General features: G+C 38.9%; 1 protein-coding gene across 1 annotated transcript; it reads right to left on the bottom strand.

The window, feature by feature from the left end:
- Window positions 1-732: 732 nt before the first annotated feature.
- HPF1 (histone PARylation factor 1) lies at window positions 733-24,554 on the bottom strand. Its single transcript, XM_081090931.1, has 8 exons — window positions 24,437-24,554; window positions 20,973-21,132; window positions 18,924-19,113; window positions 16,925-17,023; window positions 11,368-11,518; window positions 6,844-6,931; window positions 3,036-3,208; window positions 733-987 (listed from the first exon to the last, which is right to left on the bottom strand). The coding sequence occupies exons 1-8, from the start codon at window positions 24,485-24,487 to the stop codon at window positions 856-858; spliced, it is 1,044 nt and encodes a 347-aa protein (XP_080947057.1). The 5' UTR covers window positions 24,488-24,554; the 3' UTR covers window positions 733-855.
- Between the last annotated feature and the right edge of the window lie 230 nt (window positions 24,555-24,784).

The following is a 24,784-nucleotide window of genomic DNA, read 5'->3' as shown; positions in this document are numbered from 1 at the left end:
CATTATTTACAACTAGAGGCCCGGTGCACAAAAATCATGCACTGGGGGGGGGGGGTCCCTTAGCTCAGCCTGTGCCCTCCTGCAGTCCACGAGTCTTTGGGGGATGTCTGACAGCTTAGGCCCGCTCCCGTCAGTCGGGCATCCTTAGCGCTGCCATGGAGGCAGGAGAGGCTCCCCGCCGCTGCGCTCACCAGGAGCCCCTGTGGAAGCACACTGACCACCAGGGGGCAGCTCCTGCATTGAGCATCTGCCACGTGGTGGTCAGTGTGCATCATAGTGACCGGTTGTTCTGCTGTTTGGTTAATTTGCATATTAGGCTTTTATTATATAGGAGAGCTAAGATCTGGAAACAGCCCAAGTGCCCATCAGTAGATGAATGGATTAAAAAAAGTAGATTTACACCACGGAATACTACCCAGCTGTAAAAAAAAAGAAGGTACTTTTACCTTTTGAGACAGCAACAATGAACCTGGAAATTATTATGTGAAGCGAAGCCAGTTAAAACAACAAATATCACATTATCTCTCTTATATGTGAGATCAGATCTCAGTGGGAGGGTACAGAAAGAGATTAACCAAAGAACATACATGCATAATCCATGGACACAGACAATAGTATGGGGATGGGGTAGGATAGGGTGGGAGTTCATTTGAGGGGGGGGGCAAAAAGGGAGAAAATGGGAGACATCTGTAATTCTGTCAACAATTAAAAAAACAAAACAAAACCAGAAGAGATTTATAGAAAGTTTTAGTAAATGTTTCCATCAGTTTATTTTCTGTATCCCTTAAAAACAAACAAAAATCACAAGTTTAATATTAATGCTTTAAAATATTGTACACCACGGAAAGCCAGCTTTCATGCTGCAAGCTGGTCTATGTTCTCTTTACTTCTGTTTGCCAGATGATCTTCAATAATTTCTGCAAAGAGATTCCTCTTCAACAGATTGTATGCAAGAGGTAAAAGCTGGCCAGCAACTTTATGAAAATACTGAAAAATAAAATAACATTAAGCAGAGAATAAAGCAGATGCCCTGGTAACAGAAAATAGATTTAAAAAGCACTCATTTAACAAAGCATACTCCCCAAATCATTTTAGCTACTTTCTCAATTGATTAGGACTGAATTTTGACAGTGGCATTCTGTCCACTGGCATTCTGTCCAAGAGGCAATTCTGTAGCTCTAAAAGACTAATGGTATATTCTGAAGGAAATTCAGAAGAAAACCAAGTTAAAAACGTAAGCTTCCCTATTTCCTTAGATAAGATTGATCAACCTTTATTTTTTCTGCTCCAAACTATGTAATCAAATGCTTTTACCTTGTTATGAAGAGGTATGCTGAATTTGAGTTTTCAAACCAATCCCTTTTCAAATTCTCTCTCCTCCACCTACCATGTAAACCCCTCTATCCTTTAAGCTCCTGCCTGGGTTATCAAGTGACTTAGACTACTGCTGTTATTTACTTGAAGAAAAACTGGCAATGCTTTTGTTGGTAAACATGAATTAGCACTTACTATGTGCTAGGTTCTGTGTAATAACACCTTTTCATATATTCTTATATGTTATTTAACTTTTCACAACAATCAGGCTTTTTTGATCAAACTGGTTCATTTCCTAGTAGGCCAAGCACTGTTCTGGTTGGTCAAGGCTGTCATTCTGGTTGTTAAATATTTGGATTATTTTTACTGGTAAGCATACATGAGGAAGGCAGAGGAAAGACAGTAATGTGGTTTAGAGGAAGCAGAATTCTCAAATGAGACTCACCAGACCTACAAATTCTCAGGACCCAAGAAACACTTTGGGGCGGGGGGTAACGCAGCCGTCTGTTTGAACAGCCCTGCAGATGACTGATGTGCGCTAACGTGCGCTGCTGGCTTCGTCCAGCTCCTCAGTATGTGCACAGCAGCAGCGGCAGCATCACCTGGGAGCAGTTCAGAGACGTGGCCTTCTCAGGCCTCACCCCAGATCTACTGAAACAGAGCCTAATTCCTATGCTGTTTACGGTTTGGGAATTACTAACTTAGAGGCTGACTCGGGAACCAGACTGCCTGTGCAAGGTGGTTTACCTCTTTGTGCTTTGTAGGTGACATCACAGGAATTAAATGGTCTGCGTGCAGACATATTTTATAGGTAAGGAGACAAAAAAAGGTGTTGGAAAAAATGCCAAATTTTACAAAGCATTTAAGTGGGGCAGATGTAATTTAAAACCGAACAGGCTGGCCCTAGAAACACACTGAAGCCACTACACCTTCTTGCCTCTTTGACCTTGAGGCAACTATAGTTGAGTACGCACTGACTAAACTGTTGGGTAGGTGTGTCCTATTTAATTAGCTAATGATTTACTAGCATTTCATATATTTTAAGTAATTTAAAGCCTACTTTTAATATTTTTGTTAATCCTCACTCAAGAATATTTTTCCACTGATTTTTAGGGAGAGTGGAAGAGGGAGGGAAAGACAGAAAATTCGATGTGAGAAAAACAAATCGATTGGTTGCCTCCTGCATGAGCCCTAACCAGGGCCCAGGCCTGAGAGGAGCCTGCAACCAAGATACGTGCCTTTGACGAAAACTGAACCCAGTACCCTTTGGTCCACAGGCCGACGCTCTACCCACTAAGCCAAACTGGCTAAGGCTAAAGCTATTTTAAAATAGTATTTATTCTTCATCTAGGAATTCAAGCACAAGGACAAATAACTCCTCCATCACAGTAGGAAATGAAATGGAGCCCTGAGAAAGGTGTGTATGTACCCACACATGCATGTTCCTTTAATACATCTAAAGTAAATTCACTTTAATGTAAACCTGAAGGCATATAATCTTGGTAAGTCACCTTTGCCAGAATATAAGATGAATTTCAAATAAAAGGTATTTTTTAAATATCTTCTTTAAAATCACTTCAAAAAGCTCCTTTTGAAATACATACCCTACCTGTGCTAAAACTTGGATATGTAATGTGCATGTGTGTGGGGGGGGGGGAGGGAGGGAAGAGGGGAGAAGGAGTGGGGAACAGGGGGAGGTTTGGTGGTGGTTTTTTACTCACATGTGAACCATAACAAAAGAGGTCCATTCCCAACTCTAGCCCCATGCCGTAGTCACATTCGTCATTAGCAAACTGCACAAAGGTCATCATTTCCTGAATGGGAGCAAAAGCCTTTAGTCTCTCCTCATCACTCGGTGCCTCAACAATTGCCTTGCAAATTCTCTTGAGGTTGGCTGAAAGAAATCAATGATATTAAAAATTATCTATAATCATCTTCAGAAGTAAAAGTATCAGCTGGGTTTTTTTTCTTCTTAGGACTTTTCATACTACTGATATAACCTTGGATGGCAACGTAATTTAGAATGGCAATTTTATAATTTTTCTAATTAAGATTCAAGCATAAACATGGCTTAACAAAATGATTTCTTGTATTAGCAAAATGTGAGTATTTCAGTGGATCTAGTTGCAATCATGATTTCACTAAGCTTTCAACGATATTCAGTAGGCTAGTCCAGGGATTGGCAAACTATGGCCAAACCTAGCCCAACCCCCGTTTTTAACTGCCCTCAAGCTAAGAATGTGAATGTTTTTCTGTTTTTAAAAGGTTGGGAAAAAACACACACAACAACAACAACAACAACAACAAAAGAATATGGCAACAGAGATCATATGCAAAGCACCCCTGGGATAGTCCTTATTGGCAGTTGGATTAAATAAAATCCAAATAGACAGTAAAGTTCATCCCTTTTTGCCCTGTCCTTCTTTATTTAAAAAATACAGGAAAAGACAACAATAAAACATTTCAAAATCAAACCTTTACCCAAGTGGGGAAGTGCAGCTATGCAGAAGTGTAATATGAAGAAAGAACACGGAAAATGTCTAATGTTTAACTATAAAGAACAGTGGTTTAACATTTCTATTTTGGCTTTCAACATTTTCTTACTATCTGCTGGATGCCAATGTGTGTCAGATCTCAGGGTGCATATGAGAATGACGGTACTGAACATCTAATTAGACCTTTTTGAGAAAGTACCTCCTGGAGGATTATCCAATAATAAAAAGAATGGCAATTACTGAAACCAACAAAACACATCTTTAAATTAAGTGATTAATTAAGTGGGGAGAAAAGGATTGGTTTAAACATTAACAATCACACCTAAGAATGATACATAGCTATCAAGTTACATGTATGAGGCACAATATTCTATTGGTACTAAGTACAAATATAAGGATTATCAGGGGTGGTAAAGATATACTAGGGCTTTTAACTTTGGCATGGTTATCGTACTGTGATTTGCTGAACACTCACACACTGACAAGCTGCCAGTCAATTACTCCTCTTAGCAAATAACAGTAGGCAGAAGCAAGATGATTTTAGGTCCTTCATGTCTTGCTACCATTTCTCATTCAAAAATAATTAAACCACTGAAGGATTTAATGTTTAGAATGTTAGGAAACAGTTGAGGGAAATAAAGAAGATCTTGGACATAAAACCCCAGGACCACAACCAGGGGCGGGTAACAGGGTTTATTCCAGACACTACAATTTAAAACCCACCAACCCTGAAGTTTTAGAGACTGCTATTTCTGTAACAGATGTTCTCAACCTTTCCCAAACAAGACACTAATTCTACTTGTCAAAACTTCGAATAGGTGAGTTTGCAGAGGCTGAAGAGAAGAATGTAAACAGAAGACTAGACAGTAAGGAGAGCCCACAGGTCTTCCCCAGTAGAGACAGAGTATGTACCTCTAGACTCAGGGCGGAAATGTGGAACAGTGGGACAGTGGGACAGATTATCCTGTCCAACAAATACAATGCAGGTTAAAGTTTTTCTCATATTCATAGTAAAAAAGAAACATGAAATTAATTATTTTAGATATTTAACTTAATCCAACTACCCAAAACAATCATTTTTGTATCTGTAATAGTAAAAGCATAATATGCTAATTAGACTGGACATCCTTCCAGATGAATCTGGGGCTGTGAGGGCCAAGCCCCTTGCATGAATTTCGTGCATCGGGCCTCTAGTATAATATAAACAACTGAATTAAAGTAAATTCATCTTCTCAGTTACAGTAGCCACATTTGAAGTGCTCAGCCACATATGACTAACAGCTACCTTATTCTATAGCCCAGCCATATTCATTTTCCTCATGGAACTCCTCTAATGTGATGTGAAGCTGACAAAGTAATACATCTGAATAATTGTGAGACTTCAATCTACTGCTTAAAGACTCTGCAGCACAATAAAGTTTGAGAACAGCCTCTGTAGAGAACTCATTAGGAATGCAGATTTCCAGATGCTAACCCCAGAGAACACCAAGCAAGGCCGGTTGGTTCTGTTTAAAAAAATGGACAACCAGCCCTAACTGGTTTGGCTCAGTGGATAGAGTGTCAGTCTTCGGACTCAAGGGTCCCAGGTTCGATTCCGGTCAAGGGCATGTACCTTGGTTGCAGGCACATCCCCAGTAGGGAGTGCGCAGGAGGCAGCTGATCGATGTTTCTCTCTCATCGATGTTTCTAACTATCCCTCTCCCTTCCTCTCTGTAAAAGAAATCAATAAAATATATTTAAAAAAATAAAAACCATCATTCTCCCCTTTAAAAAAAAAGGACAACCAAGTCCTAGTTGGTTTGGCTCAGTAGATTGAGCATCAGCCTGTGGACTGAAGGGTCCTGGGTTTGATTCAGGTCAAGGACACATGCCAAGGTTGCAGGCTTGATCCCCAGTGGGAGGTATGCAGGTGGCAGCCGATCAACTGATGTTTCTCTCTCTCTCTCTCCCCCTCCCTTTTCCCTCTGAAATAAATAAAATAAAATAAAATAAATTGACGGCCAAATCCATAAGCTGGGAAGGAATATTTGGTTCTTCCTTGAGGAAGTGCTAATTTTGACTTCTAAGTTGTATCCTCTTTGGAACAGGATGATAATTAAGGCAATGCCCACAGGGATGTTCAAAGTAATAAGAGAATAAAGGGAAGGGGAAAGAGTTGAGAAGTGATTTTGTTTTCTTAACATAGCAATAATTATAGTTTGTGTATGAATAGTCCATTTTCAAAGTGTTTTCATATCCATAAATGATTTAGTTCAGGATCTTGGACTTCTGAATGCTAAGTTCATTTATCTGCAGATGAAAAAACTTTTGCAAAGTAATACATAAAAACATACTATTTCAATAATTACTATCTTGTATGTTGACCAACGTCAAAGATTCTGAAATAATTCAGAAAATGTAACCTAGGCACTAAGTTGAAATTCCCTAAATGCCTGTAACTACTATATATGTGTGTGTATATATATATATATATTTAAATATATTTTATTGATTTAAGAGAGGAAGGGAGAGGGAGAGAGAAACATCAATGATGAGAGAGAATCATTGATTGGCCACCTCCTGCACGCCCCACACTGGGGATCAAGCCTGCAACCCATCATGTAACCTGACCGGGAATTGAACTGTGACCTCCTGGTTCATAGGTCGACACTCAACCACTGAGCCACACCAGTTGGGGGTAACTACTATGATTTAAGCACTATTAAGGCAAGCACTGTGTTAAGACCTTATATACTTTTTTATACCCCAAACACCCCTCCCTATAAATGGTATTCACCATTATTAACCATTTTACAGATAAAAATGACAAAGTTTAGTGGAGTTAAATAATTTGCTCAAGGTTACACAGGTACAAACCCAATTTTACTTCAGGCCTGACCAACCCTAAAACCGGAGCGTGCTCCTTATCACTAAGCTCTAGTGACTGTCCCACCGAAGGCACATGTATACACCTACTGTTCCAGAGAAGGAAAGCCTTCCTCCAGATATTACCATATATATGCACATATACACATGTCCATGAGAAATACATTACCATCTGTTTCAGGGAGCTCTCTGTACCCAACATCATTTTTATCTACTGGAACAACCAAGCCTGCACCATGAAAGGTCTTTGTCACGACCTAAGTTTAAGAAAAAATAAAAAAAAAACTTAATCATGGTAAACAGACTAAACAAACCAAACAAAAACTCACCTGAACCTAACAGAACACACACACAAACCCTCAACATTTCTGTCAAAATATAACTTAATGACGTTTTATATTAGTCAATTTGGATGCCAGGGCAAAGGTTTAACATTCCTTATCTTTAAAATTAGCTAAGTCATAAGGACTTCAAGCAATTATAAAACAATGAACTGACTGGCTGTTATTACTCGTGTCATCATTACAAGTCTGCAGCCTGAGTTGTGTGGGAAGAACGATGGCATGCTATTACAGGAGGCAAGCCAGAATATTTGTTCAACTGTAAAGGAGTCTTAAAAATAAAGGAAAACATAAGGAAGAAAGAAGACTAATTCTAACCCCCGATAGAAAAATGGGCAGATTTTATAGTTCACAAATGAAATACAAATGACCGACAGAGAAGTAAAAAATATTTAATGTCCTTTATAATCAAATAATTAAAACTAGTTAAAGCTAATTAAAACAAGGAAGTATTATTAATAAAGACCTGATAATACCCAGTACTGGTGAAGATATGGAGAAAATAGGCACTCATACATTGCTGGTGGGAATATAACACCATATATAGGATAGTTTTGCAAATAACAAAACCCCACAAAATTAAAAAACAAAGCATACACACACAATCATCTAAAACCATGTATACCTGACAAAACTAATTCTAGGAATTTCTTCTAAGGAAATCAGATAAGTGTGCAAATAAAGGTATAAAAGGATATTCATGGCAAGGTTGTTTGAAAAATGTTAAGCAACCTAAACTTTGAACATAAACATAGCCACTTAAAATAATGAGGTATATTTATCTTAAATTTAGCAATATGAAGCAATAATCACAATATATTCATAAGCATAAAAAGCAGGTCATAAAACAGTATTGATAAAGAAAAAAGTGATATACTGACTTATCTTACGCTGACATACAACAAAAACCATCATGTGTACTTTCACATTTCCCAGATGATAAACTGTACTAACTGTCTATAAAGAAGTATCAATTATTAGCAAAATACCAGAATCATAATTTCATTATGGACAATAGAAATACAAATTTAGGAAAACCCTGTACCACGGTGGTAATATTCTAAGGCATAAGGATCAGGGGTGGATAGAATGGTATACCCTTATTTTACAATATCATTAAGTCAAAGTACCTTTTTAATAATGAAATCTAGGAATGAAAAAAGGCAAAGTGGCTTATAGTCAATTAGTAAGAGGATGGAGTGGAAAGAATGCTAATTATTAAATTGAATTCAGGTCTCAGATCTGTCTCAATTATGATTTTGGACAAATCTATAAATCTCAATTTACTTATCTGTAAAATAGGATGATAATTCCTACCTACTCTGCAGATTTGCCTTGAAGGTCAAATGAGGTAAATCATAAGGACTTTGCAATCCAAAGCACTGTAAGGTGTTGTCAGTATAAAATACTGATTTCTAATGTACTGTATAGTGGTCTATTTTTACTGGAAAAGTACAAATTAAAATGGAGATTAAAATAACAAAGAAAGTGTAACCAATATGTTGTCTTTGGCAGGATAAAAATCATGGTGGTCTTATAAGTTCTTTTCTTCTTTATATTTATGTTTTTACCAGCTGTTTTTATAAAAAGAACAAATACAAACAAACAAACAAGCATAAAACAACAGGGGAGTAGGCCAGGAAAAATATGCCTATGAAGTTTAAACCCCAATCATATCTTATTTACAGTTATGGAATCCTACCTGAAATAAATGATAGTTGATGGCAGAAAAATAAAATAAGGCTCTGATGGAAGAAATTGTTAATAGCTGTTCTGTACATATAAGCTCAGTCTTTACTCAAGAATCAGGAATACAGAGGAACCAAGATGGAGGCATAAGTAAACACCTGAATTTGCTGCCTCGCACAACCACATCAAAACTACAACTAAAATCCAGAACCACGGGAAGGCTGGCTTAGTGGAAGTCCAACAACTAGAGGGAAAGAGAAAAGCGCATCTAGACTGGTAGGAGGTGCAGAGGTGCAGAAGAGCGGAGGTATGTAGCCGCGTGAAACGGGCTGGCAACTGGGTACGCTGTGGTCTTTTTCAATCAGGAGGGAGATACAAACTCCCAACTGCTCTGAACTCCAATTCTGTGCGAGACTCTAGGGACCCAGACTCCTAGGGGGAGAAACTGGACTGCCTGGCATTGGGCCAGAACACAAGGGAGGCTTTCTCTCAGAGGTGCTTGCAGCGTTCATTGTTCCTGCATGGGGCCGAGGGACATAGAGACCCAAGGACCTATCCGGGGCAGGGCCAGCAGGCAACCATTGCTATTTGCACTGTGATTTCCTGAGACCCTGCCCCACCCAAGCCTTGCGCAGAGGCTTTTGCATACGAATGGCCTGGCCTTTTGCAATCTAAAACCTAACAAACTGCAGCTGGGTCAAAGAACCCCAGAGCTTCCAAAAGAAGGCCTAAGGCTCGTCAGCAGCCTGCATTGCTTCACAGCTGCACCTCATCTGGGCACCTCCAAACCCCAAACAAAGAGGGGTTTGGAGGTGCCCATACTTTTTATTCACTTGATTTTTAGATTCACTTGTTGATGGATATGTATTTGTTGTCACTTTGTTGTTCATAATTTTTATCTTTACCTTTTTCTTCTTCTTGCTCTTCTTAAAGAATACCCTTCAGCATTTCATACAATACTGGTTTGGCGGTGATGAACTCCTTTAGCTTTTTCTTATCTGTGAAGCTCTTTATCTGACCTTCAATTCTGAATGATAGCTTTGCTGGGTAGAGTAATCTTGGTTGTAGGTTCTTGCTATTCATCACTTTGAATATTTCTTGCAGCTCCTTTCTGGCCTCCATGGTTTCTGTTGAGAAATCAGCTGACAATCGTATGGGTACTCCCTTGTAAGTAACTGACTTTTTTTCTCTTGCTGCTTTTAAGATTCTCTCTTTGTCTTTTGCTCTTGGCATTTTAATTATGATGTGTCTTGGTATGATCCTCTTTGGATTCCTTTTGTTTCGGGTTCTCTGTGCTTCCTGGACTTGTAAGTCTATTTCTTTCGCCAGGTAGGGGGAGTTTTCTGTCATTATTTCTTCAAATAGGTTTTCAGTATCTTGCTCTCTCTCTTCTTCTGGCACGCCCATAATTCTGATGTTGGTACGTTTGAAGTTGTCCCAGAGGCTCCTTACACTGTCTTCATATTTTTGTATTCTTTTTTCCTTTTGCTTTTCCGGTTGGGTGTTTTTGCTTCTTCGTATTTCAAATCTTTGACTTGATTCTTATGATCCTCTAGTCTGCTGTTGGATCTCTGTATATTATTGTAGTGAGTTTCATTCAAATGTATATATTTAGAAACTTTTTGGTCTACAGGAGTAAAGAAAGAACTGCTAACACTGCAGTTTAGTGACTAATTTACCAGAACATCACCCTATAGTTGAGTCACGATCAGGGAAGGACCTAAAGTAGGACTTTCAATAACCAAATACAGTAAAGTACTTCATCACCAGTACTAGTTTATTTTGGAGTAACTAGTACTTCATTTGGCCTAGAACATTCAAAGGAACCAGCTACAGAAGACAATGGTGAGAGGCGGAAGGAGACTGGGGTGCCCTCATTCTCCAGTGACCAATGTCCTTCCGCCCCAGAGGTTATAGGAACAAACTCCTCTAGAATTCTCATTTACCCCAGAGCAGAATTCTAGCTTGTCTGGTAACTTACTCTGAATTTCTAAGTGATAAACCAAAGGATCCAACACCTTACCAAAGTATTTGCTGTTTACAAAGCACTCCACTACTCTACAGGCACTAGGAGAGATGCAACACGATATGCTGAAGGGATAAGGAGAGAGGACTGCTAAGACCCACATTTATTGGAGGAAATGAACAAATCTGGATACACACTGTCTCTCAGAAGGGAACCAACCACCTTAGAGGCCCTGAGGAAAGCACTCTGAGGCATAGCCTTACAAATCTACTCCCAAAGGACACCTTGCACTAAATCATTAGCCAATGACCTTACCCATTAAAAAAAGAAATTTAAGTAAATTATATGCAAAGCTGCCTTCAGTCAGTTCTATTAAATGAGTAAGTGGTAAAACAAGATTAAAAGCGTGGAAAATACTGGCATGAGTTAGGCAACCCCAGTAGCAACACAGCACATAACTCGACCTGTAACGACCCACAGACCAACTAAGCCCTGCTCCAGTGCAGTCCTCATGACAGTCCAGGTGTCTGTCACACAGCCATGGAGGAAGTCCTAGGGGTGGCATCCAGCTCTCCTTAGGATGAGGCAGCAGGTGAAAAGACAAGGATAAGGGGCACGTGGGAAGGAGTCAAGGGAGGGGAAAAAACCCTATTAAAATAGCAAAATAGCCAGCGATTAACAGATTTAAAAATCTTACTTTCTTGTCTCTCTGTTTCATCTTCACGGTTCTCTGTTCCAGTGAGTACCCCAGTTCTCTGGCTGCTTCTGTGAGCTTTTCATCTATGGATTTCAAGAAACTAGTTTTCTTTTTATCTGTTACTTCTTTAAGTTTTTTCATCAAAAATAATCTGAAAAAGAATTAAAAGCCCTCGTTATACAATAGGCCACTGTACTAAGTACACAGGCTTGGGAAAGTGAAAGGAGCTAAGTTAAAAACATCAAATTCCATTAAGAAAAAGACTGCAGAATAATTACCAACAGCTCTCTCATAATCCCCAATAGATTTCTTCAAACAAGGGAAAAGCAGTATCAATAAAAAGCTTTCAGCCTCAAAACCAACAAATGATTGAAATGTGTATTATCTCTGTCTACAATAAAGATATAGGGATATTTACAAAGCTGAGATTAAGCCAAGTATTATGTGGCATTACTTGATATTAAGATATTACATACTGCTGTGGAGGAGTCTGGCATTACAGGAAATAGAATGTACACAAAAGGATTTTTTATTTTTGAAGAGCCAGGAGACACTGTTATAATACTGAAGATCAGCAGATTTTTTTTTAAATATATTTTATTGATTTTTTTACAGAGAGGAAGGGAGAAGGATAGTTAGAAACATTGATGAGAGAGAAACATCAATCAGCTGCCTCTTGCACACCCCCTACTGGGGATGTGCCCGCAACCAAGGTACATGCCCTTGACCAGAATCGAACCTGGCACCCTTCAGTCTGCAGACCGATGCTCTATCCATTGAGCCAAACCGGTTAGGGCGATCAGCAGATTTTTAAAAATGTTACCTTCAAATTTGTTTTAAGATAAATTTGGAAAACATAAAAGGAAAGCAAAGCTACTTTATAAGCTTATACAGAAGCACAATACAAAAGGCATGAGAACAGTACATTACGTTACTGCCAGTTACGGAAATAACTGTGTTTTATCATAAGCAGGTTAAGACTTTAACCAGCAGAACAGGAGGGCGAGAGTAAAATGAAGAGCTGGAAACACAGGTCAGCCCCCTTCCTCTGTAGCCACTGCCAGACTCCCAGGAGGAAAGTCGCTTCTATTACTACTGACATTTGACAGTTTGCTGTGGACTTGGCATTTTAAAAGGTTAGAACGTTTATAGTGGGTGTTATTCTTATCCCCATTTTACACGTCAGGAAACTGAGGACAGAGAACAATCCATTTACTCAAGTTCAGAGTTAGCAGGGGAGGATCACAGGGCCACAGAAATCAAGACCACCAAATCACTGTCTTCTGATGACAGCACACATACTTACACCAAATGCTACCTTCAGTCATAACCAGCTGTGTATCATGAGAATATGTTTATATCAACCATAAAAAGCAAATTAAAGACATCAGGTCCAGGTGAATCAATTTTAGTCTTCCTCAACCTCTCTGGTATGGCATACAGGCCTTCAAATACTATGCACCTCTTGTTTTCATACTTTCATTCATATACTGCTACCTTGCCTAGAACATCCTTCTTTCCATTTTTTCTAGTAAGCTCGTAGGCATTCTAGGCCTAGATAAAATATCTCTGTGAAGACTCTATCGCTACTTAAGGCACTTAATTGCTGTCTTCCACATTTATCACATTATTATGATTATCTTGGTAGCAATGTATGCAGCTTTTGTCTCTCAGCTTCAACTTACTCTCCAATACTTTGCTTTCTGAAGCTTACAGTTGCCAAGTACAAACTGAAATAACAACCAGGAACATTTTGTACTCTGTTTCATTAAAATCCATTAGGGTACCTTGAATTTTGAATGAATACAGCAGTGATCACTTAGAAAATACTCAATTATGCAGATCTTCCAAATATTGAAACTTTTCATTATATCATATTCACTCTGATATATCACAATATGAAAAAATCACTTTCGTTACTATTACCCCTAGTCACATTGGAAACGTCGTTAGGTAGTGAGAAGCTGTCAAGCTCACAATGGTGCTTGTAAGTTTCCCCAATTCTAATTTTTGTTTTTGAAACCCTGAATTTTAACCACTGGCAACAAATACAGTTAGCTGTTTTCTTTGGTTCATTTGTGGAGAAAGTTCAGCTCACAGCTCTGTCACACAAGAGCTTCTTCCTTGAGACAAGCCAACACTTGAGTATGCACAAAGGCTTTCTTTCTAGGTATGTCCCATTTCATCACACAGAATGTTAAGGGGTGTGTACGCAATGATAGAACTCTAATGTTTTCACTGCTTCAACACTGACATTCTTAAATGACACACAATATATTACTACCTTAATAATAATGTAATGACTGCTAATTTGGAACCACTGTCTTGATTCTTGTCAAGGTATTAACAAGTATTACCCACCTTTCATTACCTCTGTGCCACTGGTGCACAACTGACATCTTATACCGTGAATAGTTTTGACCTCATAGGCCTCTTAAAAAGGTGTCAGAGACCCCCTGAGGGGTCCACACACAGTTCTTTGATAACTGCTACTTAGTTAATGGTTTCACATTACCAGTACAATGCAGCAGAGAAAGATGGAGCAGCAGGCAAGAGGAAAAAAGATTATTTAACAATATCACCCAAGATCTGATATATTGGATAAAATAAATTTATTCTTTTACTAAGTTTCAAATCTGCTTAGTTTTTCGGTCCTGAACAAATTAAGCATTCATTAAATGTAGGGTAAATAAATTTTAAAAACTGAAATATCAAAATTAGAAAAGTATAATTTTGTGTTACATTTAGACATATCTGGAATGTGTATTTAACAACATATATTCCTTAGTCCTGTTCTATATGTACTGAAGTGGAATTTTTAGAGGCAGGACCAAAAGAGCTCAAAGTCAAATACTTTTAACCAGTAACCCAGGAGGTTCTGATATGAAGTCACGATTAAAACCATTAACTAAATAGCAGTTATCAAAAAAATAGACTGTGGACTGTTGGGGATCCCTGAGTTCTAAAAAGAGGTGAGGGCAAAAGTACTGCTAAAAGAACAGAATGGGGAAAAATTCACTCCAAATTTTGTTGTCCAAAGATAAATGGAAACTTTGAGTATAGCTAGATTTTTTCCTATGTTCATTAAACAATATGAAAAAGGAATCATTCTACACTATTCTATTATTTGGCCTCTTCATATATCAAACATCTTTCCAAATCAACATACAAGGATCCTGGCATTATAGTGTATGGACGTTCTATTATTTACTGACCTAATTTTTCCCATTGCTGAATTTGATGTTTCCAATTTTTCATTTTTATCAATAATCAGTAATACACACACATATTTGTGTACCTGTCCAGAAGTTCTATAGTTAACTAGCTAGAAATGGAACTGCTGATTTAAGGGTAAAAATGTTTCTTTTCTTAGCGTAGTACCTGGCAATGTTAATAATCTGTCATGAAATTTTGGAATAAGATTCAAATTGCTCTCTACACTAGTAAAAGTTTTACCAATTAACACTTAAATCAGTAGTTTCTTATCATCTAATTGGGTATTATCACTCTTTACTCTTGACTAATCTTTGTTGGCTTAATTTGCATTTCTTTGACTACTATTCAATCTTGCACAAAGTGAACTAGTTTCCTGGGGCATAAAAATAATTTGTTTATAACAAACTAGAGGTCCAGTGCACAGGATCTGTGCACTGGTAGGGTCCCTAGCAGCTGCCGGCTGGGTACTCCCTCCCTTCCCCTGGCTGGCCCCACCCCCTGGTCAAACGCCAGGATGAACTCCCAGTTGAGGGGACAATTTGCATACTATGCTTTTATTATATAGGATGGTCTCACTTCAAAGACCTTACTCAGGCTGGTATAGAAATAAGTTAAACTAAATGTTCTAGTAGCTTTTTAAGAAAAGGAAAATCTTAAAAACTAAAACAGTTGTTAACAGTTGAAAGACATTATAGTATTTTTACCTCTATGTTTGAGATAAATTATTGGAGACTGAAAACATCTGAGTGAAATAGGTACTCAAATACTTACTTGCTGGTCTTCACCTAAATTATAAATTTATCACCAATTTTTTTTCTTTTTCTTTTCTGTGTTCTCCAAAAAGCTAAAAAATACCAGAACAGTCTTGGATTATTTCAGATAACCACTATGACTTTCTTTTTTAAAGAGATTTTTAAGAAGATTAATGAAAAGTTAGGTGTTTTTGCATGTCAAAAATATTTGGAGCACCTACTATGGGGCAAGTACTCTATATAAGAAAGCCTCTGTCCTTATGGAATTTACATGATAATGCAAGAGACAGACAGTAGGTAAGTAAACAGATATCAGTTCTAATAAACATGGCACCAATTTCAACTGAATGGTAAATCTGAAGGGCTTAAAAGAACTTTAAATTCTATGTAAATTATAAAATTTACTATAAGAACAGATACTATAAGAACTGTATAACAGAGACAAGCAACATTTTATAAAACTCAGAAGCATCAGAAGAGAAAGAACCTTTTTTGGATGTCTACGAGTTGCCCTTTAAATACACGGGTATGTATGACATATACATAGCAGCGCAGTCCAGTTAGTTTGAATTTTTTATTGCAAATCTGCATTATTAAATCACAGACATAAGTCTTTTTAAAAAGTGGGTAATAAAAAGAGTTCCCACAAAACATGATCTACTTATTGTATTTAAATGATAAAGATGGCTTTCTTCATTTTTGTACAGTGTAAACTGTATAGCTGCTAACAAATAGCTTCGAGTTCTGTCTGAGGCTGGTGCATTGTGGACTAGCTCGCTCAGCTCCATCCCAAGCCCCTTCCACAAGAGACCTTGCTGCATTTCCCATACTATTCTTCAGCTCAGACTCCACATGGGACCTAGCTCTCTCAAGCAGATGCAACTCTGAAATCCGAAGAGATACCGGGGAGAGGAGGCTGTGCTTCTGCTGTCCACCAGTGAGCATAGCTGTAGAGGCAACTAACTGTTCTGGAGTAGCTGCAGCTGAGATCTCAGTACCTGGTCCTTAGCTGCATGAGGGCTGAGAGGCAGAGGGCAGGGCATCCATTTTATTGGCCCAGGTTATAGCAAAGACAGTGTGGTCCCGAAGCCACTTGTTGTGGCAGCAGCTGCCGATTTCCAGTTTCCTGATGGTGGCAGAGACAAACTCCATTGGTGAGCCAGTTCTGCCCACATCTTTCATTCCTGGAGGTTCAGGCTGCTCCATCAGCCCTTCTGAGGATGTTATGAGCACTGTTTTACTTTATTAAATATTTGTTTGAACTAGATACAGTGAGCTCTTACTATGAATCCATAGTGATGGTGTTTAAAATATCATCAGTTTTCACTAAAAAAAATTTTGCTTTTCCGATGGGACAACTGAGGTCAACATTAAGGAATAGTTTCATTAAATAAGATAATTAGATATATGAGATATTTTTTTTGCAGGGGGTGGGGAGTGAAAAGTAGAATATAAGTATAAGACTACCTGCAAAAGTCAGAAATTATCTCTAGAAATCTAGAATTTTTAGGTTACCTCAATTCCTCATATAGCACAAATATTATAAACAAATATAATTAGAAAAGGATTGAAATAAAGAATTTCCTTACCTAACGGCAGCAAACACATTATCTCCATTTTGAACAATTACACAGTTTTTCTTTGCTTCATTTGTACCAACATATACAGGAAGTTCATCAGGAGAATCCCTGTTTAAGCAAAAGATATTAAAAATTTAGCTGCCCATAATTTACATTAGACAAGTAATATTTTTAGGTCTATAGACAACAATTTATATCTACATGTTTGTTTGCTTTTTGATTGGAATTTGCCAGGTTTAAGCTCTAAGTTTCTTAGGAATAGCAATGACAAATCTTGCTTATATACAGAACCTAAAATTGAGATTCTTAGGCCCATGTACCAAAAGGTTGCCAATTTGATTCCCAGTCAGGGTACATACCCGGTTTGCCCTCTCTAAAATAAATAAAAACGTATTTTTTAAAAAAACATTTCTAGGACCTAGTTACGAGTATAACTAAATATAAGAAAAGGGGAGTAAAGCCTATCAAAAAGAAGTAGGGAAGATTATATACACCATCAACTCAACCCTAGTATTATAGTCTGTGAAAAAAGGCAGAAAAACAAAAGAGGACAGACAGGATTATAAAACATTAGATGCAAAAGGATCTGATTTATCTATATATATAAAAGCCTAAACAAATGAACGACCTAACTGAATGATGGGTCAACCGGCTGCTATGATGCACACTGACCACCAGGGGGCAGACACTCAACGCAGGAGCTTCCCCCTGGTGGTCAGTGCACTCCTACAGCCAACCTCCTGCAGCCAGCCAACCTTCAGCGGTCCCTCCCCCCAGCCGGCCACCCCCCATAAGCCCCAATCAGCCCCGAACACCGGCCAGGCTGAGGGACACCATCTGTGCACAAATTCATGCACCGGGCCGCTAGTATACATATAATCAAATTCTTTTATTTTACAATTGAGGAAACTAAAATAGAGAGATGACGCACTCGGCCAATGTCCTGGTAAATTAACAACAAAGCCAGAAGTGAAATCTATGCTAACCCAATTTCCAGCACTGTGTACATTCTACTGTACCACATTGCTTCTCCCTTGGCATGTTTCCTACACTTCCTCTATTCTCTTATCTTATAGTTAATCTTTACTTTAAATGACAGCATCTCTACTGGTACAAGTATTTTTCCCTGTAACCTACTTCTATTTCTTTAGCATTCTAAGCACCTTGCACAGAGCCATTTAATCCCTAATATTCTATTAGGTATCCATATTAACCTCAGTTTTACAGAAGAAACCAAGTCACAGAAATTCAATCACTAATGACTGACACAGGGTCAGTCAGATAGCAAACAGTAGGACCAGTCAGTAGGACCTGATTCCAGATCACATTTTTTTTTTTTGATAGAAAATTGACTTATTGGTGGGTATAAGGTGGGGGCAGCATCAAGACTGTCACAAGTGCAGGGCAACGCCAGGATCTTCAGTGGCACGCCAAAGGGAAAGAGCTAGAGCACATTCTTTTTTAAAATATATATATTTTTATTGACTTTTTACAGAGAGAAAGGGAGAGAGATAGAGTTAGAAACATCGATGAGAGAGAAACATCGATCAGCTGCCTCCTGCACACTCCCTACTGGGGATGTGCCCACAACCAAGGTACATGCCCTTGACCGGAATCGAACCTGGGACTCTTGAGTCCGCAGGCTGACGCTCTATCCACTGAGCCAAACTGGTTAGGGCTAGAGCACATTCTTAACTACTGACTGTCTCTATGGTCCCTTGAAGCACATGGCTAATTAAAGTCACAGCATCTGCTCTAAACTATCTTCCTTGAGTTAAAAGAGCTTTTCTCAACTGCCCTTCCCCCCAGAAAAAGTTTATAACCACAAAGGAAAAACCAGTGAGGTTAAACCTAGAGTTCACCCATCCTAGGGTAAGTTAGGATAGCAACAGAAGAACAGATGGCCCATGTACCCACCAACAAGGTAAAAATATGCCATTCACTTTGAATATTTATTTATGCTTGTTAGAAGGACAGTAACTATATTTTAGAGGAAAAGATCCTTTACCTGAAATACCCCATGTGGAACTGAGTTTTATTATCTCCAATAATTATTGTCTGGAACTCAGGAGGATCATAGTAAAATCTCCAGTGAAGGTTAAAATTCAGGCTTGATGATTTTTTTTTCATTTTATGTTTTCCGGCAAGGATGTCATACGGACCCACTAACTGAAGTCCAAGGCTTTCGGAAAGTGAATCTATAAATTAAATAAATTTATTTAGACAATAACTTTCTAGAGGCAGATAGGACATAATGCCTTTCACTAGTAAACTATTTCTAAGCAATTATCTTAAAAAATCATTTAAAGTAAAAAAAAAAAAAAATTAGTTACATGTGAAGATGTTAGTTATAAACACTCAATGGAAAAGAAATCAGAGCAATAAAAATGTGGCACTTACATTTAGGATTTCCTCCTAAATTTACCACTGAATACATTTCAAACATTCCTGCCATTTGTTATTTTGGCCAAAGCAAGACTGTTTTGTTTTCCTATGGGCATATTGGAGCTGCAAACACTTACCCTGTCTCATTACTAGGTTGTTGTGAGCCTTAGATAATTGTAGCACACCCAGATTAAGGGAGAAACATGATAGATAACAAATGAGTGTGCATTAAGGAACATGAATAATTTATTTAATGAAAACATTTCTTTCCCTTTCCCTCCACTTCAGTTAATTATCACTGTGGGATTCCTTTGCCTCCTTGACAATCTATCTAGCCAACCAAATGCTGTATGATTCCTTCTATCTCCATTCTCAGACCACAGAGGGAGAATGTTAAATAATACCAGTTATGAAGTCTGTTCAAATGTACACTCTAACTATATAAGATGGGTCTGGTTGTTCTTCTAAGAGAGAAGTAAGCATTCCAGGAATTCCATGGTGGGGCTGGAGAAAGGAAGAAAATTCTTAGAAGAGGTAACAATGTGAATAAGAGCACAGTTTCCTTGGAGGGAGAAGATGGCTCAGCTTGGCGGGAAGTTAAGACAGCACACCCTAATTTTTAAAGCAATATAAAAACTAAAACTACCCATCTCACTAGCCAGTGATAACCAGGTTAATAGTCTGGTAGACAGTAATAACATTCCCCTCTCTATAAACAAATATAAACATATAGATATTTTAAAGGGAGATCATGCTGTTTTCCAATTTTTTTTTGTTCTCCATTCTGTTTTCACTTAAATTTTCTGAATATTTTCCCATGAAATTAAATTCTTTAACATAATTTTTAATACCTGCACAATGTTCCATTATAGATAACTATTCTACTATTGATATTTACTGTTTAACTTTTTTACTATTCTAAACAATGCTTCCGTGAATATCTTAACCATGAATATTTTTTGAGAAGTAGCTGCAGAGTTTAAGTATTTTGATATATTGTCAAAATTCATAGTTATCTACCAATATGATTCATTTTCATCAATTGAGTATTAGTGCTTCTCTCCCCCCACATCATGCTCAAAATTTAAACAGTACAAAACGGTAAGAGTGAAAAGTAACTCGTCAAAAACATCATGTTTTTGTGTATCCCTTCAGAGATAGTATACGTACATAGGAAGTATATAAGGATGTGTGTGTGCATCCTTGACTTCTGAATACTCTATACTCTTCTTTTTCACTTAAAATTTTTCAGGCATGATACTTTATCATTGCCTAAAAATCAGATTCACTCTTTTAAAACAATGAATACTCATTGAATGGATGCATTACTGATGGGCATTTAAGCCATTTCTTATTTTTTGTTTCAATATATATCATTGAACATAATTTTGGTTCACATAATCCATAAGTTGCTAAAAGTCATACTAAAACTCTTGCACCATATCAGAATACTTGTTTTCTTTCAAACCCTCATCAAAGGATGTTGTGAAATTCTTTACCTTTACCAGGATAATAGGCGATAGTGGTATAATTTTTAGCATAAGCTTATGTTTCTCTTATTAGAAACCTGTTTGAAACGGTTCCTTTTCTATGAACTGTTTAGATCCTTGGTTTAGTTTCCTACTGTCTTTTCAATTGGTAGAAGTAGGAGAACGATTCTGGAACAACTCACCAGCTGGCTTTTCAGGATCAAGTTCTTCACAGAACTTCCAGAAGTGATAGAAATCTTCAGGCAGAGAAAGCTTATAATGATTTTCTACTTCTTTTCGAAGGTCACTAGAGACATCAGCTTCACAGGATTTACTCTTCTTCACATCAACTGTTATTTCACACTGAAAATTGGCATACAAAATGTTTTTTCTCCAAACAGTAATTTCAATAACTTTCCTTAAATAACAACATTGTTTATTTCTGTTTACCCAACTCTATGAGATACACTTTGAAACTCTATAAATGGTATTTTTGAGTAAAATCTGGGAATTCTTTTAAGCAAATAAAAAAGTTTATAATATATAGTAGTTAAGAGGACTCATACAGCAAGTCTTTAAGTGTATTTCTCTAAGATAATAAAAACAAAAAATATAAACAACAAAATAACTAAAGTAAAAAGAAAAGGTAAAAAGTGGGAAAAGAGGAATAAGGAAGAGGCAGGTTTTGCCTTCTTTTGGTAAATAGGATTCACCATGCGTTTTGTTTATATATATTGTTATCACATCAAATGCAATTGTCCAAAATAACTGGATACAAGGGAATTTACTAGTTAATTATTTCACAAAAGGCCCTTTAATGCCAGGACTAGGTCATAAAACTTGATCTCCAACATGTCTGTAAAATAGGCTCATTATATAAGTATGCCAAGTTTTATAATGCATGTTAGGTATTCGATAAATTTCTATAATGACAAAATACTCAGTTGGAGGTTACTTATCTTTAGTTTTGCAAGTAGCAATCTGATTTTCTTCTCTTTCTTTTTTTTTTTTTAAATATATTTTATTGATTTTTTACAGAGAGGGAGAGAGATAGTTAGAAACATCGATAGGAGAGAAACATCGATCAGCTGCCTCCTGCACATCTTCCACTGGGGATGTGCCCACAACCCAGGCACATGCCCCCGACCGGAATCGAACCTGGGACCCCTCAGGCCACAGGCCAATGCCCCATCTACTGAGCCAAACCGGTTTCGGCTGATTTTCTTTTTAGAACCTTTCTTTTGGATTAAGTTCTTCTCTTCTTATTCTTCCCATCAGTCAGTGCTTCTCAACCAGGAGGGATTTCTCCCCGCCCGCCCCAACTCCCTAAGGGACACATTTAGTAATGTCTGGAGAGGTTTTTGGAGAGGTGCTACTGACATTTAGTGGGATAGAGGCGAGGGATACTGCTAATATCCTACAATGCACAGAATGGGCTTCCTTAACAAACACTTAAATGGCCCAAAATGTCCATAGTGCCAAGGTTGAAAAATTTTAACCTTAAATCCTTCTCATACTTATAGCCTTCAATTTTCCCAGTAGACTCAAGTTTATTGATACTACTTTAGGTAGCATCAAAGCCTACAAAGATGACACATACCAGAATGTTCTTGATAGCACTGTTTCTAAGAGCAGAAGACAGAGAATAAATGAAAAATGCCTACTGACAGAAGAGGTAGTTACAGAATTTCCAACAATGTAATATTACACTTTGTGAAAATGAAATAGAGGTACACACAATATTATGAATCAGTCTTCATAATAGAATGTTGAGTGAAACAAAAAGTCCTTGAAGATTATATGCAGCATCACAGCCTTTTTGTGAAGTTCAAAAACAATAAATAAATGTTGTTTAGGCATACACTCATAGCTGATAAAGCTGTAAAAAGAAGGCAAGGGAAAACATAAAATTCAGGATGGTAGCTACATTGAATGTGGGTGACAGGAAGTTAGAGGGCAGGTGAGGAACACAAGTAGATGTAGTTACTGTCAATGTTTCAGTTCTCGGGTTGGGCAGTGGCTTTACAGGTGTTTGTTATGTCATTAAATAAACAAGGTAAAAAAGCCAAAGATTATAATGTGCCTGAGGTCCTAATGAATTAAACAAAAAAGGTGCTGAAATATGAATCCAAAAATGGATGATGATAACAGCAAACAACTAATAAAGATAATAATAATAAAAATACATAATAAAAAAAGTAGTTATTATGCACTTACTATGTGCCAGGCCACCGTTCTAATAAGGATTTTCTATGGATTAACTCATTTAATCTTCACAACTACCTTATGAGCAAGATATTATCCACATTTTACAGATGAGGAGACTGAAGTAATTACCCCTAGGGCCCTAAGTATAAAATGAAAGGACAGGGATTTATTTAAACCCAGATGGGCTGGCTCCTGGGCACAGCACTTCATGCTGCTTCTCCAACTGCAAATACAACAGTTGGAACATATCAAGTTCTGACCTACCCTCCCTTCTGTTTTAATAGCCAACTTTGGTCCAAAGACTGGCTCACACTTAAGTTGTTAGAATGAAAAGTCTCAGTCTATCTACCTCGCTGAAAGGCAGTTTTGCCTAACGATGACCTGGTGAGGTGACCTGGGTTGACGGACACCTGCCTTCTGATTTCCAGCTCGGTCACCCTGGGCAAGTTACTCACCTCTCTCTGTGCCTTGTTTACTCATTTACCAACAGGGCATATGCAGTGCTCCACCTGCATCATAGGGCTGTTTATGCGCGTAAGTTACTTACAAAAACACACAGAAAAGTCTTAGCAGGTAATATATAGAATCTGGCAATTATTGTTAGCTGTAGTCTCTATAGAGTCATCTTTATTTTTGTTATTTCGTTTCTAACACTATCACTCTGTCAAAGCGGTCCACTGACCAAAAGGAGATAAGGATTTATTTATATTTTTATTTTTTAGCAGCTCTGCCTTACAGCACACACCAATTCAGCACCTCCACATCCCCAATAACTAGAAGTTAGGACAGCTGTGCCCTTCAGGGGCTGCGCTGATGCTTGACCCAAATATAATGAAGGCCCAGATCATCCCCCCACCCCCCTTGCCTTTGGGATCAGGTCCCCCTTACTTCCCCACCTCCCAGGCTCCAGCCTGGCGGGACTCTCCGCTGTGCCCAAACACCTCTGCACCGATTTCTGGGCCCTTGTTTCTCTTCTCCGCCTTCACGAACGCTTTCACACTGGTGAGCCGCCCTAAAAGACTTCCTTCACAGTTCCCAGGGACTGGTTAAAATCCCCCTTCCATGTTCCCACAGCACTCGCTACACATTTTTTGTTACAAAAGCCAACAAAAGCGTTACGGCAACACGTTATCTTCGCTGGTGCCCCGCCTCCCGAGGCTGGGGGCTCCGCGAGGGGCAGGGGCGCCGGCACAGCGCCTGCCTTGCGCCCGGCCTCCGATCAATTTGGCTGGTTGAATGAATGAATGAACTGTTGGTTGGCCGCGCCGGGAGAGAGCAGAAGATGCCGAGGCGCTACGTCTCTGGCCCCAAACCCAGCAGAACTCTGGGAAAGAGCGGCCCCGACCCGCGCACACGGCCGGCGCTCGGTGGTCACTGGGTAAGTGCGATGAGCAGCCCCCTGGCGCCCCGGCTACCACTCAGAGCGCCCGCGGAGCCCGCACCGCCTCCGTGGCAGTACCTGCTGCCCTTCCCGGCCGGGCCTGCGCTTCCCGCCACCGCCGCCGACCATTCTGCAACTGCTGGACCAGCCGTCTCCCGCCTGCCGCCGAGGCTTCCGAGCGCCGCCGACTGCTTCCGGGTTCAAGAGCCACCAATCCGAATGCCTGCGCCGCCCCCCAGCGCGCCTATTTAGGGAGAAGACTCCGCCTACGCCCCGCCCCCTGAGGCTCGGAGTCAGGCCGGCCGAGGCTCCGCCCACTACCCGGCTGCATCCCCGCCCTCCAGAGCATCTCCTAGGGATACTCCTGAGATACCGGACCCCCAATTTGTTTCCGTTCAGGGGGTGCGGCCTTCCACCTCAGTTGTT

Source organism: Myotis nattereri, assembly GCF_964212035.1.
Source record: "Myotis nattereri genome assembly, chromosome: 5".
Lineage (NCBI taxonomy): Eukaryota > Metazoa > Chordata > Mammalia > Chiroptera > Vespertilionidae > Myotis > Myotis nattereri.
The sequence above is the reverse complement of the archived record's forward strand: the minus strand, read 5'-3'. Positions and strand labels throughout refer to the sequence as shown.

Bases quoted from the DNA above. Each gene is read 5' to 3' on its own strand.
- HPF1 (XM_081090931.1), bottom strand. From the start codon at position 24,487: ATGGTCGGCGGCGGTGGCGGGAAGCGCAGGCCCGGCCGGGAAGGGCAG. The intron at 21,133-24,436 runs GTACTGCCACGG...GCCAATTTTCAG, and splicing joins CCGGCCGGGAAGGGCAGCAG to TGTGAAATAACAGTTGATGT. The intron at 11,519-16,924 runs GTAAGGAAATTC...ATTCTTTTTCAG, and splicing joins AATGTGTTTGCTGCCGTTAG to ATTATTTTTGATGAAAAAAC.